The sequence below is a fragment of the Tenrec ecaudatus genome, chromosome 3 (genome assembly GCF_050624435.1).
Source record: "Tenrec ecaudatus isolate mTenEca1 chromosome 3, mTenEca1.hap1, whole genome shotgun sequence".
Taxonomy (NCBI): Eukaryota; Metazoa; Chordata; class Mammalia; order Afrosoricida; family Tenrecidae; genus Tenrec; species Tenrec ecaudatus.
In genome coordinates, this window is record NC_134532.1 from 140,012,041 (window position 1) to 140,030,916 (window position 18,876).

The following is an 18,876-nucleotide window of genomic DNA, read 5'->3' on the forward strand; positions in this document are numbered from 1 at the left end:
GAGGAGCCGGCCCCCAGCGCCCCGCCTCCTCTGTCCCCGGGTCCGGAGCATGGAGGGCGAGAGTACGTCGGCCGTGCTCTCCGGCTTTGTGTTCGGCGCGCTGGCCTTCCAGCACCTCAACACCAACTCGGACACGGTGAGCCGAGAGGGCGAGAGGGGCCCCGGCGTCGCCTCAGAAGAGGCCTGGCGCCCGGCCTCCTTCCCGCCGCCGTCTGCGGCCCCCGCCCGCGCGCATCTCCCCCAGCGCCGGCGCTCTGCTGCCCTCGCCTTCCGCCTGGTCTGGGGCGCCTGCTCCTGACGTCTCTCCCGAGACTGACGTCTCCCCTCCTGGAGGCGTGTGGACTTCTCTCCCCCCGACCCGCGCCCGCACGCCCGTCCCGCGCGTCACTCTTCCCCTTTGGCGTCCGGCTGGAGCGTGGAAGTGCACTGGCGCCGTCCCGCCACCGCTCGCAAAGTTGCCGCCCAACTCGCGCCTCCCGCTGCCCGCGGTGCCCTCCCCGGGCTGCGGTGCCGGGTTCGCGCAGCAGTGCCTGCGCCGCTCGGGTTTTGAGTTGCAGCGTAGGGTGACGGCGGGGTGGTGGGTGGTCGCTTCGCCGACTGGGGCGGCGCGGGGCTGGAGCCGAGTGAGCCAGTGGATGAAAACCTCCGGGGTATTCGCTCTCAGACTGAAGTGTGTGCAGTGGTATAAAGTACATTAAAATATAAAGGCTCAGCTAGCTCCTTTTCCAATGGTTTGTTAGAAAGCATCGTTTATCCTCAAAGATGAAGTATTCAAATGCGTATATATTTTCCCAGGTTCAAAAACCCAACGAAACAGTTAATTCCAGTGCCCATTTCAGAAGCTTTTGTTCCTATGAATTTTTTGTAAAACTCGAAGCTTAAGAAGCAGTGTTTTTAGTAAGTGTTCCTTAACTTGCTGAAAAGAAAAAATAAACACCCTTAATACACCGTCATGTTGAATAAATTTTAGAGATTTATACTCCATTTTTGAACCCGTTTTAGATGACAAGGTCTACCTTGGCAAATACTGAGCTTTTCTAATAAAGACAGCACTGATATATTTTGTAATTTTAAGTAACTTAGCAAGCTAACATCTATCAAAAGATCATCTTCAAGGGTCACAAATTACAGCCCTTTTAAATGTTCTTTTGAAAAGGTTGAAGGCAAAATCAGGTCTATCGAGTGAATGTAATCTTAACCAGGTTTCATGACGAATTCTCATAGGACAGCCCCTGCTGCCTTGAAAAATGAGCAGGTGCAGGAAAAATTGTCTTGATGCCACTTTTCTGGCATTTTTCTCACCAATGTTTTCAGTTTTTTAAAAAAAATATTCATCAGAATAAGCTCTTATGGTAGTCCTGTGCCCTATTAACCTATTAAGATTACCCTTTTAGAGTCCCCGAAAACCGCCCATATACCTTCTGAGCTGACCTTTCTGCCTGGCATTTAGCCAACATCAGATCCCTTTGGAAGTCCCTGTTTTGAATGGACTTTTAAAAGCACCTTGATGAGACTAAGACAAGTGAGTTTAAAATAAACCTGTGCATGAATGAAATAGAACACTAGAAGCAATTTTTTCCCTGTTTTATTGGCTGATAACTCACATATACCATTGACTGGTTCCATCATTCAGTCACATCAAGGGGAGTGGTAGAGTCACCACCACATCTGTCGTAGAGCCTCCCCCTACTCCCTGGGGCTCTCCATGATTTTATCACCTTTAAACTGGGTTGTACAATCATGATCAGTTCTAGTCATGGATATTCTTGCTGACCATTCATTAAGCAAACGGTCTCATCCTTCAAACTCCAGGCTGCCATCATTTCCTTCCGGAAGACATTTCCAAGGTCTGGGCGTTGCTGCCCCTCTATGTGTTCCAAGATTATACAACTTCCAGTGTAAGGCCCCTTAGTCTGTGGTTTATTTCCTGCTTCTTGGTTAGTATGTCCTCTGAGGTTAGGAACCATGTTTGTTTTGTTTACTATGTTATCCCCAGCAAGAAGCAATCCTTTTTGACTTAACTAACCTGTGTATCTATACCAAGGGCATTCCAAAATGATTTCCACAGCTACATCTATTAACCAGCTTCATTATGGGCCATAGTGACCCACTAGGGCAGGGTAGAACTGTCCTGTAGGGTTGCCGGGCCTGTAATCCATACAGAAACCGATGGCCATATCTTTCTCCCACTAAAGGCACACCTTTTGGTTAGCCGCAGGCTGTACATTAAAAATTATGCTTGGTCTTTTGATAGATGTTAGCTTCTAGGTGAGTTAATGGCAAGGGTATGGGGGCATGTTTGACCTCCAGCTTCAGCCAGGAGAATCCAGCTCCACACAACCCAAAGCCAATTGCCACAAGGCAGAGGTCAGGTATAGCTCCCCATTATGCTGCTTTGATTGGTTTCTGACTCCAACTTCCATGACACTCTCTGGTGGGTTTGATAAAGCTTTGCAGTGCCCACACAGAACTCATATAATACTTGTGATTGTGGGGTTTATTAGGAAAGTTAACAGATCAGAAAACATTAAGGATACAGTGTTTTGTCCACAACACCTCTTTTTTGCCATGCTGGCAGATAATTTCTTTCTGGTCGTCAGCCTCTCAGCTGTGTGGCTTTTGCCTCATTCTGTGGGCCAGGAAGCCTGTTGCTCTGCCTCAGGATCTTCGCATGGCTTCTCTTTCTTGTGGTCTCTGGTGCCTCTGGTACTTCCACCACTGAAGGTAGGCATCTCACTCAAGCTCTGCCTGTGGCTCGTGTTAGTCATGGAATTCTCTTGTTTTTGAGATGCCTCACCTAGACGAGTGACAAAACTGACCAACCCCTTTACTAGGGTTCACACACCTTACTGGTATGGTCCCACCCACCATTTGGTCAGTTACTAAGACATGGACAGAAGAGCCTTGAAGGAATTTCACCAAACTACGTTATTTAAAATTGCATAATAAAATAATTACAGCAGTTCTGTCCTTTATTAGAAGAGTGCCAAAAACCAATTTTTGACAAGACAGCTTTTATTATAAAATTAGATCTTTAAATATGTCAAGAGATAATTGAATTAATTAAATTCAAATAAATTACCACTGGCATATTGACTATTGTTTTTTAATTGGAATTTATAGTTCTTTCAGAAAGCAGACTATTGTTTGTTCTACCATTAAAAAAATCCCCAAATCAAATGATTGTCATTTTATAGCTGAGGCTTCCAGTGGCTCTCAGATCTGTCAGTTCACCTTGGCTCCTTTATTGGTTATGTTCTAATGTTACCATCCCACTGAACCTTCATTTTTTTAACAACTAGGAACCTTTAGTTCCAAGATAAACTGCCATTACTCATCCTTGATCAAGCATTGTGTGCTCATTTTTGATAAGCCTCTTCATGCTTCTCAGTGTTAGCTAAGTGCTTTCTGTTGTACCTTCACATTGTAACACAGCCCTTTAAAATCAGTACCATTGCTGCTGGGGAGAGCGTTCTCAAAATATTTCAGGGCATGGTATTCTCTTCTACACATTTTTATTTAACTCTTCATATTGTCCAAGTAAACTGGAATTGTCTCTGGTCATTTGTGTGCCACCCCTCCCCTCCCCACCACCCCCTACACACTAGTACATACTTGAATACACTGTAAAATATTCAGGAAGTACTAGTTAAGTGAATACTAATTCATTCAAGTAGTCAATATTATTTATTATTTTTTATCTTGTAGGAAGGTTTTCTCCTTGGGGAAGTAAAAGGTGAAGCCAAGAATAGCATTACTGACTCCCAAATGGATGATGTTGAAGTTGTTTATACAATTGGTGAGTCCATTATTCTTGTCTCCAATTGTTGATAGTTTATGCTGAAATTGCGGTTTTAAAATTGTTAAAAACAAACAGAACCTGCTTAAAAGCAGGGTTAAAGACTACATTATACTCCTTACTTTCTCAATTAAAATTAAGGACTGGCTTAAAGCTGGAAACATGGTATAGAAGCAGAGAAAAGTACTGTTGGAAAAACAAGGATGGAACCATTCCCACATAGCTTTAGTGGTAAAAGAAGGCCCAGTAAAAAAGAAGAAACCAATAAGCAAGACCAAGAAAAAAGTAAACTGTTTCCAGAAAAATTTGGGATCAACTGTTAAATGCAGAAAAATCCAAAGATGAAAAGGGGAAAAGACTTGGTAGTTAGAAAATTGAAAACCTTGAATAATGTCTAGATGTAATGGGAAAAGGACCAGACTATAAACTGAGTGAGGGGTAGTTTTTTTGGGGGGGGAGGGGGTGTTGGTTGATAAAATGGCTACTTTTGTGGCAACTACTCTTTGAAAGGGAGGGGCGGGAGAAAGAAGCAAAAAAACTTTATATAAGGAGTTTTCTGATTATCTAATATGTATCAGTTTTTCATAAGCATATACATATATTTTACACAAAATTGGTATACTTTATAAAAAGTACAGCATCATGACATTGTAACAGTGTGAAGATGCTGATATGACTACTATTAAGTAAAGTATGCTTTTGAGTAATGCACTGTATAACCTTGTTAAGTAGTCCTATAAGGAGCGCTGGTGGTATAGTGGTTACTCACTGGGCTGTGATCTACATGGTCAGCAGTTTGAAACCACCAGCTGCTCCTCAGAAAGGCTGGGCTTTCTACTCCATTAAAGAGGTAGTCTCAGAAACTCACACGGGCAGTTCTACCCTGTCCAACAGGGTCACTAGGAGTCTAGTAGGTTTTTTAAAATAACTTTATTCTAATGAGATTTTATAGTTTTTCATTATAAATCATAGTACAGCACATCTCCTTGTACATTTTTTTTCTTATACATTTTTTTGAAATGGTATTACAGTGTTGAAGAGTATGAATAGTTTTTAAAAGTTCTTGATACATATATTCGAAAACTGCTTTCCAGAATGATTATAGCAACATATACTTACTATCATTTTTAGTTTCCACTTTAAGAAGTCACAAATAGAAATGTACAGAAGAAAATTTTAAATATACACTAATTTTCACTAGTCTTAACAGCAACCACCGTTTTATGGATGATTTTTTACAAATAATAGACTTAAGACATGTATGTGCTTATTTGCACAGGTGGCATCATACTATATGTGCAAAAGTATCTCTCATATATCAGTACACAATTGCATCAGTGCATGTAATTCTTTGTCATTTGAATGGCTCCTTTACATAGAAATAGCATACCTTACTTCCCACCTGGTTGTGTGTGTGTCATTACAAAAGTGTTGTGTCTTTGATTATATATGAAAATCAAGTTTCTAGAGGTAGACTAGCTGCTTACCTTCTAGAAAAGTTACAGCATTTTAAAATTCTTCTGTACAATAAGAAAGTACCTGAGTCCCCATAAACTTGCCAACATCAAACACCCATTTTTAAAAAATCTTTTCTGATAATTGAGAAAAACAACTGTTTTCATTTGCATTTCTTAATTATGAGTGAGGTTAAGTGCCTTCCTAGTGTGTTTTACTTTTTTTCTTCATAAAGGACAGACATATTCCCATTCTTTGACAATTTCTTACAGCATTTTTTATAATAGAAATTAGCATTTAATTTAGCAGACACATTATATTAGGCTAAGTCTTAAGGGACTAGCCAAGTGTGCTATGGGAACACTTCAGTATTTACTCAAATTATTTTAAAATGTTGGAGTACTGTAAAACAGCTTGCCAATTTATAATCTAAGATGAATACCATATTAATTTGGTTAACTAAAATGGTATTTGTTATTTTTGTACATTCCTTTGTGTGTTAGTCCAGGTAGCCTACAGAAACAAATCCAGGGAGACCCATATGTATAGGAAAGAGCTTTATATCAAAGAAAATCTATATTAAGAAAACATCCCAACTCAGGCCAGATCAAGTCCATAAATTTGTTATTAGCCCATAAGTCTCATATTAGCCCATGAATTCTTATTCAGACTCACAGAGCACGTGCAATGATGCTGAATGCTGGAAGATCACAGGCCAGTGGGTGGAAAGTCCTGTGGGTCCAGTGGTGGCGGAAGGTGGCTCCATGTGACATCAACGGGAATGTGAAGCAAAGAGAGAGAGAATGGCCTGCCTCTTTTGATGACAGAATCAAGAGATAGGAAGTTACCAGAATCCTCATGAGAAGGCCATGCCCACACGGAGGGATTTACCAGGTTGTCACCTGATTCAAAGGATAGATTCTACCCCTTGGTTCTTATTTATCAAGTTGACATGAAATTGTGTAACTACCACACTTTGTGTATATACCAGAATATATTTTACCAGTTACACATTGCAAAAGACTAGTTTTTTTTCCCAGACAGATTTATCTGAGGATAATATGTGCATTTGCCAGAAGAAAAGTGTCTAAAGATGATGATCAGTTTTCCTTATAGATAAACTATGCTACTATTGACAGGAAAATAAATTTGTTAGAGTTGTTGGGTTTTCTTGTTTCTTTAGTTTGTACTAACACTGAGAAATCCTTTATGGAACAAGTTCTTTGAAAAGTAAAAGTAAATTCCTCCAACAGTTATTTTATCTAAAATACCCTGACTGCCACAGATTTTATTTTGTCTCATAGTGACACTACATGGGGTTTCCAAAGCTGGAAGCCTTTAAGGGAGCACATGATCCCATCTTTCTCCCTCAGAGCAACTGGTGGGTTTGAACCTCCCAAGTCGAGTAGGGAGTCCAACGCTTACTGTTCAACACTCCTTTTTAACCAGAACTCCTTTTAAAAAATAAGAACTCAAGTTAAAAATGTAGCAACTTTGAAATGATCTTTTGCATTGAAGTTATTGAGCATTATTTAGAGTGACTATAGCACTGTGGGTGTGAGTAAGCCTCTTGAGTTTAAATTTTGATTCCACAACTAGCTTATGACTTTGGCTAACCACTTAATTTCTCATTGCCTGTTGCCTTATCTCTGAATGGGAAGAATGATAGCATCTATCTCATAAATCTTATTTATAGATTAAATAAGATAATAGTAAAGTACTTTCTGGAATGAATTAAGAACTCAATATGTTACTTAAATGAATATTAATACTTTTATCAATATAATCATAATTATAAATCCCTTTTTTTCCTCAGACATTCAGAAATATATTCCATGTTATCAGCTTTTTAGGTAAGTAATATTATTAGTAAACTCATCAAAAACTTACTACCAGAGAGACAATTCTCACTTACAGCCACCCCATAGGACAGAATAGAACTGCCCCTGTGGGTTTCTGAGACTAACTCTTTACAAAAGTAGAAGCTTCATCTTTCAACTATGGCGCAACTGGTGGTTTGAACTGCTGACCTTGTGGTTAGCAGCCCAATGTACAGTCCAGTTTGCCAGCAGGGCTCCTCAGTATTATTGGTAAGAGCAAGTAAGTGGTTTGTCATAAAAATGATTCTCTGTAAGTGAACAAATTTTTTAAATTAACAAAATATCTTAGTTATCCATCATATATGATAATGATTAAAATAAAAAGTTGTTTTTAATCTCTGAAAATTCATCTGTGCATGTGAATCCTGCCTAGTGGTTGTTGCGCTTATATTTCCTACTTTGCTTGTCCTGCACTGCCTCTCCCAAATACCAGCTTTTACCATGATAAATGCTTTTCCTTCTCTTAGCTAAGATCAGTGTTCATGCACATAGTCCCATAGTCCCTTTTCCCAAAGCCTTTTATTCCTATTTATTTCACCAACTCTTTCCTCATGGATCTTTTTTTAATGTTATCTTTTGCTTATTATCCAGTTACGTTCTTCATTTAACTGCTTTCCTTTTGCCATTCTAGGATGAAAGTCTGAGACTACTTATTATCTTTTACCCTAGAAAGGCAGTAAGAAGTTTGTCTGTTAACCCTAGTACGTTATATTTTTAAAAGACTTTTATTGATGTATTGTATACACAGATAGGAGAAACAAATGAGCTTTTTTGAACAATAACAAAAAATGTAATCAATATACATGTAGTTTTAGTGAAAGTTTTATGATTTATATAAGCCATATATGAAAAATCAGCAGTTACAGTAACTATTCATCAGTAAGGCTATTAAGTTATAGTGGAGTATATATGGTTAAGGTAAGAAAGATGGGTGGGTGATAATGCCACGGGAGGGGGAAAAAGATTGTGGTTTTAAACTGCTGTACCAGGAAAAAGTGCGGTTCCTTTAGTGCCTTATGAAAATGGACATACGAAAATATTTGTTGAATGACTGAGGAATTCTTGGTTAAAAACGGATTCACTTGGTCCCCTGGGTCAGCAAAGGCAGAGTGAGGAAAAAGTGACTGATTTTAATACCTGTTGGCAACTACCTTAATAATAAGACCAATTTAATAGTTTTACAGGTGAAGAGAACATTACTTTCTCATCATCCAGACATGAGAAACACATGCCTGAGCCTTTTACTTTTTAATATATAATATAAATATATAGCAAATAATATCCTCCTGAGGGGGACAAACAAGAGAAATGTGGGTGAAGGGAGACCGCAGATGGTGTAACATATGAAAATACTATATAATTTATGAGGAGGTCCCAAGGGTGGGAGGGTGGGGATGCAGGTAAAAAGGAGGAGCTGATACCAAGGGCTGAAGTAGAAAGAAAATGTCTCGAAAATGATCATGGCAACAAATGTACCAATGTGCTTGATACAATTGATGCATGGATTGTTGTAAGCGCTGTTAAGAGCCCTCAATAAAATTATTAAATAGCATTATTAAGCTTAATGCTAAAAGGATGGAAATACTATTGGTGTGGAAAAGAAAGAAAGCTAAAAGTAAATGCTTTAGGATCTATTGAAATGTTCTTCCCATTTTTCTTACATCTTTGGCATTCTAACTACAGAACAAAAACTATTAAACCCAAGCCTGCTCCCTCAAATACTACTCCCCCTGTAAACCACCGTTTATCTGATTAAAGCATAGCTTGTTGAAAATTTTGGCTTGTATCTTTCATTTAAAATAGATTAGCAGTTAATAAGGTGTCCTTCTTGTGCTATGAAGCTGATATTCTTTGTATGTATAAATATTAAAAACCCCAAATCCTCTTATTTAGTGGATAGTTTTAAATTTTGTTTTAGGATAAAAAAATGTGGTCACTTATTCTTTGATAAATTTCTCTACCCTTTTCCCATTTCATTTTTTATGGACTTCACTGTGTCTGTCGCTTTAAGTCTATTGATTTGAGAACTTACCATACTGTTCCAGTCTTTTAGAATTTCATCTGACATGGATTTTAATTAAGTAGTTTAATTAAGAGTAACTAAAATGTACTAATAAAATTGTTCAAATGTATAGCTTATTTGAAATGTGTTTAATTTTGGTTTGGGCTTTCACAGGTTTTATAATTCTGTAGGTGAAGTTAATGAGCAAGCACTGAAGAAAATATTATCAAATGTCCAAAAGGTATTGTAATATTTTACCTCTAGAAATCTTAAATTTCCCTCATTTACCTGTTTGTGTTATTTTTGTTTGGCTCCTAAAAATTGAGTATTTCGACAGAACCTTTAAGCAGTATTTGTCTCCATTATATTCTATAAGGCATATGAAAGGTTTGCTAAACAAAATTAGTTGGTAAACAATTTGTTCTCATCTTTCCTTGATTATAGCCATTTAACATTGATCTCTCTTAACCTCTATTCTAACATTTTTTTCTATCATTGTAGTACTTAGTTTATTACTATTATTTTAAAGATATAAGCACCTATATTTATTCTCCTTAGCTTACGGTTACTATTTTTTATATTACAGGGATCCCTGGTGGTGCTGTTGGGTAAGCAATCAGATTGCTGACCACAAGGTCTGCAGTTCAAACCCACCAGCTACTCCTTGGGAGAAAGATGAGGCTTTCTGCTCCCATAAAGGTTTAAAGCCTCAAAAAAACTATATAAGGTTGCTATGGTTTGGAACTGACTCGATGGCAATGGGTTTGCCATTTAATTTGCATCCCTAATTGCATATTGGGTTTCCTATTAAAATGTTAAATTATGAAAAAACTTATTGCCAAATAAAAACATTTTTAGATATTACGTTTTTTTAAATCATTTTATTGGGGGCTCATACAACTCATCACAATCCATACATCCATCCATTGTGTCAAGCACATTTGTACATTTATGCCATCATCATTCTCAAAAAACTTGCTTTCTACTTGAGGGTATTGTTTTTCTTCTTAAAATTTTTATATCTGATTTAAGAATAACAGTAATTTCAATAATGTGTTTTTTTAATCCTGTGTTAAAAACATTTAGGTCTTGTTTCCTTTTTTATTTGGGTATTTGAAAATATACCTATAAAATGTTTTAGAAGCTAAATTTCTTTAGCCAAAATGTACAAATATAAAACTTTAGTTGCTGAAAACATCAGATTGCTAAACTAAATCCACTGCCGTCATGTCTCTTCTAATTCTTAGCAGTGAATTAGGGCATATAGAACTTCCCCTGTGCTTTCTGAGGCTGTAAATTTTACAGGAACAGAAAGCTGCATCCTTCTCCCTTGGAGTGTCTAGTGTTTTCGAACTGCTGACCTTGTTTTTAGCAGCCCAACTCTTAACCCACTGTGCCCTTAAGGGTCAATCAAAATGTTTTTCTCTATCAATTACTAGAAATTTTATTTTTCCTTTTAAAAATATTTAGGAGCCCTCATGGCATAGTGGTTATGCTTTGAACTGCTGTTTGAAGCCACCAGCCCCCTTCAGGGGAGAAAGATGAGCCTTTCTATTCCCATACACAATGACAGTCTCAGAAACCCACAGGGCAGTTCCAACTTTGCCCTATTGGGTTGCCATGAGTCAGAATTGACTTGATAACAGTGAGCTTTTGCTTTTTAAAAAAAAGTTGGGAGGAAGGGAGGGCAAAAAAAGGAGCTAATCCCAATGGCTCAAGCAGAAAGAAAATGTTTTGAAAATGATGGCAATATATGTATAAATGTGTTTAATACAATTGATGTGTGGATTGTTATAAGAGCTGTAAGAGTCCCCAATAAAATGATTTATTAATAATAAAAGTTTATTATTGCTGAACATATTTGTGTAGAATGTTACCATTTACAATCCTGAAATGTGATTTTATTCTGCCTCAAAATCAATCCTATATTATCTTCATCTAAATTTCAGATAAAAGCTATATAGGTTAAGTTTACTAATTTAACAGACCAGGAATCCTTATAGGAAGTTAATTTGTTTTTAGAGACCAGTTGCTTATTATATGAAACCATGTTGGCATTTTTTCATTTGCATTTTTACTAAGGATTAAGATTTAAAGATCATTAATGTTATAAAAGAAACTAGAGGATGTTTAGAATTTCTTTTCTCTATCTTAAGCAAAATTCTAATGTACCCTTATAACTAACTGAGTGGGAAGAAATTTAACTATTAAGTCAACTTGCATACTTGATAAAAGTAAAATGTAAGCTATCTTCCTAAAAATTCAGAATAAGTCATCTTTTAATAATGTCAGTTTTACTGCTTAATTATAACAGTAAGACACCTGATATTTTTTTCTGTAATTTTTCAGAATGTGGTGGGTTGGTACAAGTTCCGACGTCATTCAGATCAGATTATGACATTCAGAGAGAGACTGATTCACCAAAACTTACAAAAGCATCTTTCAAACCAGGAACTAGTTTTTCTGCTACTAACACCAAGTATAACAACAGAAAGCTGCTCTACTCATCGGTTGGAACATTCCTTACATAAACCTCAAGAAGGGTAAATGATGGCTAGTCATTGACTAACTAAAACTAATAGCAACTTGTGTGTAATATTTCTTTTATAGTACTTTAAAACCCAGTACTTTATAGTACTTTTTAGTACTTTAAGCCCAGTAACTCTGATGTAGGTCTAATTATGTGTTCTTTAAAGTTGGAGAAATGAAGGTCAAATAAGGAAACTAAAAGTGTAATGATTTGCTGTTATTCAGTATCTAAGGTGGAAAACATATTTGTGTTTTAGATAATTGGTTGATGAAGGTTATAATACTAAAGTTAAACCTGGGTATATGAACAGCTTTCCTATGATCTCTACAAAGAAGCAAAGGCAGTTCTTGATCATCCACCCAAATGAGCGTAATAGGGCTTACTCAGAAGCTGAATCAATTAAATTCTCATGAAGTATAAGAATTGAAAGAGTATTTGCTAAAATTAGTTTTATTATCTGCAAATGATATATTGCTATAAAAACTGCCTTATTACCCGTCCCATTCAGTTAAGAATAACAATGGTGGGGTTTTTTGTCCCCACACAATTACCTTCTACACATTTCAGAACTTTTAAAAGCTTGTTAGTTGCATTAGGAATTCCTTCTTGGGTATGTAATATGGAACAGGAGTGGTTTGTCTTAAAATTTTGTATGTAAAAATCAGCCTATTAAGTATTTTTTAATAAATGGACTAACGTTAGTCTCTGGGTTCTCTCCAGGCTTTTTCGCAGGGTACCGTTAGTGGTTGCCAATCTGGGCATGTCTGAACAAGTGGGTTATAGAACTACGTCAGGGTCCTGCACATCCTCCGGGTTTAGCCGAGCAGTACAAACACATAGGTGAGTCTTCGTGTGTGTTTCCCCACAGAACTCTTGTTTTCAGAAATTAATTTTATTTAGTACAAATAACAAATCAGAAGGAAAACTGAGTAATGATCACATTATTCTAGTAAACTAAACTTGTATTTCCCCCTTAATTCCTACTAGTACTTGTCTATAAAGAAAATTTGAAAAGTGGAGGTTTGTTACTCGTCCTGTACATTTTAGCATGTCTATTCTAGGGTAGAATACATAACCTCAAAGCAATATTAGTTTTCTGTTAATATTCATTAAAGCCATGTGCTACACATTAGATTTTAACAATTAAAAATTCTGGCTTTAGCCAACACTTTCACTCATACTGTAGCATGCTTAGGTAGAATCTTTCTGTGGTCATTAAGTAAAGGAATAATTTTTATCCAAAATAGCAACACAATTACAAAGGATACCTACTACAGTATATGACACATGAAGATAAAGGACTGGGTTTTATTTATTTGTGTGTCCTTATAAGACTTAGCAGTATACTATATAGGACTTGAAAACCATGTTTCATTGGTTCTAAGATGCTGTTTAAAAAAAACACTTAAAATTGGGTTGTGCCTTATAAACTATGCCTCCTTTAACGTTTTTTGTTGTGGTCTACAAAATTTTTTTAAAAAGTCAAAACCACTGCTATCAAGTCAATTCTGACTCATAACAACCTGTAAGACAGAGTAGAAGTCCTAAAGGTTTCTAGACTGTAAATCTTTATGGGAGTAGATAACTTGATCTTTCATTTACAGAGTGGCTGGTGGGTTTGAACTGCTGACATTGCTGGTAACAGCCATAACACCTTAACCCACATCACCCTCCAGGGCTTCGTGGTTTGTAAAATAGCAGTGGCATTTTCAATCAATGGTGACTTAAATTTCTTAATTTAAAAAAACAAAAAAACTGATTCCTGTCGCAATTTCCAGAAAGGGGGGGGGCTTTTATTTCCCTCTATCTCTCAATCTTTATTTTTTAATTAATCTCCATTTTTAGGCCTGGTAAGAGTACTTAAGAAGCTAAAAAGTATGCTCATATAAGACAAATTAAGTATGTTTAGAGTGAGTTTTTTTGGTATGTAAGTAGGTTGACAAACAAATGGTACCAATAAAGTCTGGGAAAAGAATCTATTATTAACACTCCAACTATAAGTTTTCCACTGTATCATTAAACTGAATTTTGTACATTTACAAGAGGATGTGGTATATTTTTTATAGCTCTGAATTTTTTAAAGAAGATGGATCTTTAAAGGAAGTACATAAGATAAATGAAATGTATGCTTCGTTTCAAGAGGAATTAAAGGTAGGTTAAGATAACAGATATTTAAAGACCCTTTTATAGAGTTGACGTCACATTGATCATTGTGTAATATTTTAGGGGTAACCTGACAGTTTGGTTAGACTTACTGTATTACATCTCAGAACCAAACTCAATGCCGTCAAGTCAGTTCTGATTCATAGCGACCCCATAGAACAGGTAGAACTGCCCTTGTGGGCTTCCTGTAATTCTGTAGGAATAGAAAAGCTTCCTCTTTTTCTCTTGGAGTAACTGGTGGTTTTGAACAGCCATCCATGAAGTTAGCAGCCCAACAAGTAACCATTACAACACCAGGGCTCCTGTGTTATATCTACTCCTCACTTTTTGCGTTGATTAGAATCCAAAGACTAGGTTGTTATTTAAAAACAACAAAAATGGATTTTAATGCAAAAATGGATGACTATCTTACTTACATTACCTAACAGCCAGTTTACATTACATAACTGCCTATCCACTGAGAATCATGGACCATTCAAGTAGACACATAACCTTAATCAACCCAGTATTGGTACTGTGTCTCACACATCAGAATTCATTGTTGTCAGGTGTATGTCAGTAATGTACAGAATTTTTACTGTTGTCTTAAATGCTAAATGTCTAATAACAAGATTGTCAGTAATTGTGAAGTAGGTGTAGTCAGTTCTGCTGCAGTAATAAAACCCTCAAAACCTCTGGTTGTGGTACAAAGCTTTGTTCTTAAGTTACCCGGCAGATCTGCTCCTGTTCCACATGTCATCTTTAAGGGATCCAGCCTAAACCAACGGTCCTTTGCCTAACTAGGGCGTGTCATTTCATAGCAAAAGGAGAAGAGCAAGAAAGCTGTGCAAATGCACACTTCGTTAGGGAAAGCAAGTCCCACAGCAATATGTAATCCTTTGACAGCATCACACCAGGAGCTCTGGTGGTGTGGTGGTTACAAGTTGAGCTGGAATCTGCAAGGTCAGCAGTTCAAAACCACTAGCCTCTCCAAGAAAGATGGCTTTCTACTCCCAGAAAGAAGGGCAGTTCTAGCCCTTCCTATGGGTTTGATATGAGTCAAAATCAACTTGATAGCAATGACTTTATAGTATTACAGTATTAACTTCTATTTCATGGTGCCATTTTGGATTCTTTGAGAAGTAAACATCAAGATAAATTTAGATATGTAAGAGAGTGGCCTGAGAAGGATAAAGTAGGCAGAGAGAGTGCAAGTCTGACATCTGATAAAAGTGGGTGGGAAAGATTGAGTAGGAAGTCTTGATCTGCCATACTAAGAAAATTTCAGGAGTCCTTGAAAGAAACTTACTCTCTAAAGAAATTCCATGTCCTGCAAAATGGACTTCCATTAATGTCTACATGGTGCTAAGGCATTGACTAGGAGCAGCCTGGAAGAAACATGGGCTACACACAAACAGTGGTGGACCCAGAGGGTGCTGGGGCCATGAGTTGGGCCCTAATTCATATGAACACTTTAACATAATCTTTTAACAGAAATACACTTTGCCATACTCCTTAGCAGTTTTTTCCCTCTAACGTACAAACATTTCGACTCATGAAAACCCTATGAGTAGAAATGTTCTTTGGGGTTCAGAGACTTAAGTCTTTTTTTTTTTTTCTGCTGAGACTTAAGTCTTTATGAGAACAGATAGCCTCTCTCTTGTGGAACTACAGACCAGCTTCTGGGTTTGAACTGACAACCCTTGAGGTTAGCAACCCAATGATTAACACACTGCACCACCAGGGCTTATTTTTCCTTTAGCTAATGAACCAGTATTAATCAGTTCCGACTGCAATTTTAACCCAAGGAGTATCTAATTATTTTTAGTGTTCATTATCATAGGGTCATATTCATTTGTATCATGAGTTTTTTTGATATATTGAAGCATTGGTTGTTAGGTGCTGTTGATTTGGTTACTATGCATATACTCCTATGTTCAACCAAACAAAACACTTCCTGGTCCTGCACCATCCTCACAAGGACTATGTTATCACCCACCTATTATTGCAGTCACCATCAATTCATTTTGTTTGGGGACTTTTTTGCTGTCTTTTACATTATTTGGCATCGTGTTGTTCTTCACGGACTGGCCCCTCAAATTAAGAATCAAAAGTCCATGAGACAAAGCCTTGTCATGCTCACTTTTAAGGAATATTCTGGCTGTACTTCTAAGACTTATTTATTCCTTTGGCGGCCCATGGTACATTTAATAGTCTTCAGATATACAATTCAAGAATATCAATTCTTTGGCCATTTCTATTCATCGTCCAGTTTTTGTATACATGAAGTGATGGAAAATATGCTTAGAACTGCTGCATCTTAGTCCTCAAAATGGCATCTTTGCTCTTTAACACACTTTTAAAGCTGCATAATTAGTCTGGCCAATCCTGTCAGCTGTTTGCAGAAAGATGTAGTTTGCTTCCCGTAAAGAATTTTTTTAATTATTGAAAGATCATTTTATTGGGATTCTTACAACTCTAATAAGTCATTTGTATCAGGCATATTTGTACATATATTGCCATCATTCTTTTCTAGACATTTGGTTTCTATTGAGCCTTTGGTAAAAATAATACTCTTACTGCATACCTCAATAATCATTTTTAAAGATGACTTTACCAGGGTGGACGATACCTTCAGGACCAGGGGTGTGAGGGGCGAGGCTGGGAGAGTAGAGGGTGAGTGGGTTGGAAAGGGGGAACTGATTAAAAGGATCCACAAGTGACCTCCTCCCTGGGAGATGGACGGCAGAGAAGAGGGGGGAGACTCCGGATAGGACAAGATATGACAAAATAATAATTTATAAATTATCAAGGGCTCATGAGGGAGGGGGGAGCGGGGAGGGAAGGGAAAAAAAGAGGACCTGATGCAGAGGGCTTAAGTGGAGAGCAAATGCTTTGAGAGTGATTAGAGCAAAGAATGTGTGGATGTGCTTTATACAATTAATGTATATATATGTGTGGATTGTGAAAAAAGAAAATGATTAGGGCAAAGAATGTACAGATGTGCTTTAAACAATTGATGTATGTATATGCATGGATTGTGATTTTAAGAGTTGTATGAGCCCCTAATAAAATGTTTAAAAAAGGAAAGAAGAAAAAAAAGATGACTTTAGGGGTGCCTTCAGGTTGTTCAGTGAAAGGGAGTCAATTCTGGCTCAAAGTAACCCCACATGGAAGAGTAGAACTACCCCATAGGATTTTCTTGGCTGTAGTTTTTATTTATTTTTGGCTGCAATTTTTATGGCAGAAGTATGTCACCAGTTTTTTGTTCCACCCAGTAAAGATTTTAAGGCCTCAGAACCCCGTAGGTTAGTTGTACTCCTATGATTGTAATCAATTCCATGGTAGTCACTTTAGTTTCTTTACTTTCTTCTTCTTCTTAGGGATATATCCCAGGAACTCTGGCCTTTAGGAAGGAATTAGAATCAGCAGTTAGAAAGCCATCAGAGCTTTCTATACCTGCACATTGGTTTCCTCCACTTATCTCCAATGGTGGACCACCAAATGGTTAGTGTACCGCTCACTTCAGTTGAAGAGATTGGGATTTACCAATTGGCTTGGTAATCGCTCCAATTCCAAGGAAATCATCTGGCTGGTTCTACTTAGGTCAGTTTTGGTGAAGGTACCATATATACTCGTGTATAAGCAGAGTTTTTCAGCACATTTTATTTTTCCTTGCTTGAGTCTCCTTTTTTCCCCCTAGCACATTTTTAATGCAGTTTTTGTGGTAAAGTTAGGTGCCTCGGCTGATAATCGGGTGGGCTTATACTCGAGTCTATACAGTAGGCTGAAAGTGAGAGACAGGAAAGTGAAGGCTTACTTGGCAACCGTGATGGATAGGACAAGCAAAGTAGTCTGGGCAGAGATCTAAATTACCCATGAAAACTGGCTAAAACAATTTATGACCCTATAATAAGATAGTGTGACTTGTTTTAATGTTATACTAAATTTTATAAGTTTTTCTTCTTCAATTAAAATATATTTTCTAAATAGTATCACTCAAAGGATAAAACTGGTGACACAAAGGGTAAGGCTGCTTTTCAAAAACTTTTTTTTCCAAAATTACTTTGCTGTAGGAATTAACATCTTTAATAGTTTGCTTTCATAACAGTAAAATCGTCTACTTTCATGTATTAATCAGTTTCTTTTTATGTAAGCATGGGTATTCATGTCTCATAATAGTAAAGAATCTTTTTGTTTTGAATTGAGTTAATATTATTTTAGGTATCACATTTAGTACCTGTTGTTAATGAAGCCCTCCAAGAAATGATAAAGTTTATATGAAGGGAATGCTATTTGGTACTAGCTGTTACCAAAAATATATTATTTCTGACTCTATATTCTCAAACTTACTTGGTCTACCCTGGCAATGAAGAACTTTGGTGCCATAGCCCACAATCCAGGACAGAATGTAGGTAGCTGCGTTTGCAGGCTCCTGTATCGTTCTAGGACGCCTCAGAGAGGAATCACTAATCTAGACATGTCTGAACACGGGACATTTTATCTGTGGCCTTATTTTACAGGCGGTATGCAAAGAAGTGGAACACAGTGAGAGAGCAGTAGAGAAACTACTAGAAGATGTGAACATATTAAAACAAGAAATTAAAAAAAGAAAACAAATGCAGATCCATACAGCAGGTACAAAGTGTAAAGCACATCAGTATTGCCTGTACTTTGAAAAAAATTCTCACTGATTTGAACTTACGTATCAGCCAACTTCACAGAGTGCCTTGGAACGGTCCACTTTGAGCTTAAAAGCAGTAATTTTATTAGTGTCTTTAAACTGCACTGCACAGAGAACATGGTATTACAGAAGCTGTGCTACATGGAGTGACACTGGCTGCACCAGGCACAATTGCAGGGACACCAGAGGACTGTGCAGTGTTTCATTCTGTTGTGCATGTGGTCACTCTGGGTTGGAACTGACTCAGTGGTACCTAACAACAATGCTATTATCTTTTAAATTAAAGAATTTGGCTTACATTTAATTTTTTTAGAATATTGTGTGACTTCACAAAATTATAAACCAAAAATATGAATACAGTACAAAAGCCTGGTAATAAAAATT

At 37.3% G+C, this 18,876-nt stretch overlaps 1 protein-coding gene across 4 annotated transcripts in view; it reads left to right on the top strand.

The window, feature by feature from the left end:
* Positions 1–18,876, top strand: part of ABRAXAS1 (abraxas 1, BRCA1 A complex subunit) — a 24,969-nt gene continuing 6,093 nt past the window's right edge. The window contains exons 1-8 of one of the 4 annotated variants that reach the window (XM_075544086.1): positions 1–136; positions 3,709–3,799; positions 7,071–7,107; positions 9,311–9,377; positions 11,486–11,679; positions 12,387–12,506; positions 13,733–13,817; positions 18,332–18,446. In XM_075544086.1, coding sequence (XP_075400201.1) covers positions 50–136; positions 3,709–3,799; positions 7,071–7,107; positions 9,311–9,377; positions 11,486–11,679; positions 12,387–12,506; positions 13,733–13,817; positions 18,332–18,446 — 796 coding nt within the window. In that variant the 5' untranslated portion in view covers positions 1–49. Of the gene's footprint in view, positions 137–3,708; positions 3,800–7,070; positions 7,108–9,310; positions 9,378–9,722; positions 9,745–11,485; positions 11,680–12,386; positions 12,507–13,732; positions 13,818–18,331; positions 18,447–18,876 lie in introns of those variants that run through there. The other 3 variants (XM_075544088.1, XM_075544089.1, XM_075544090.1) reach the window with 3 other exon arrangements.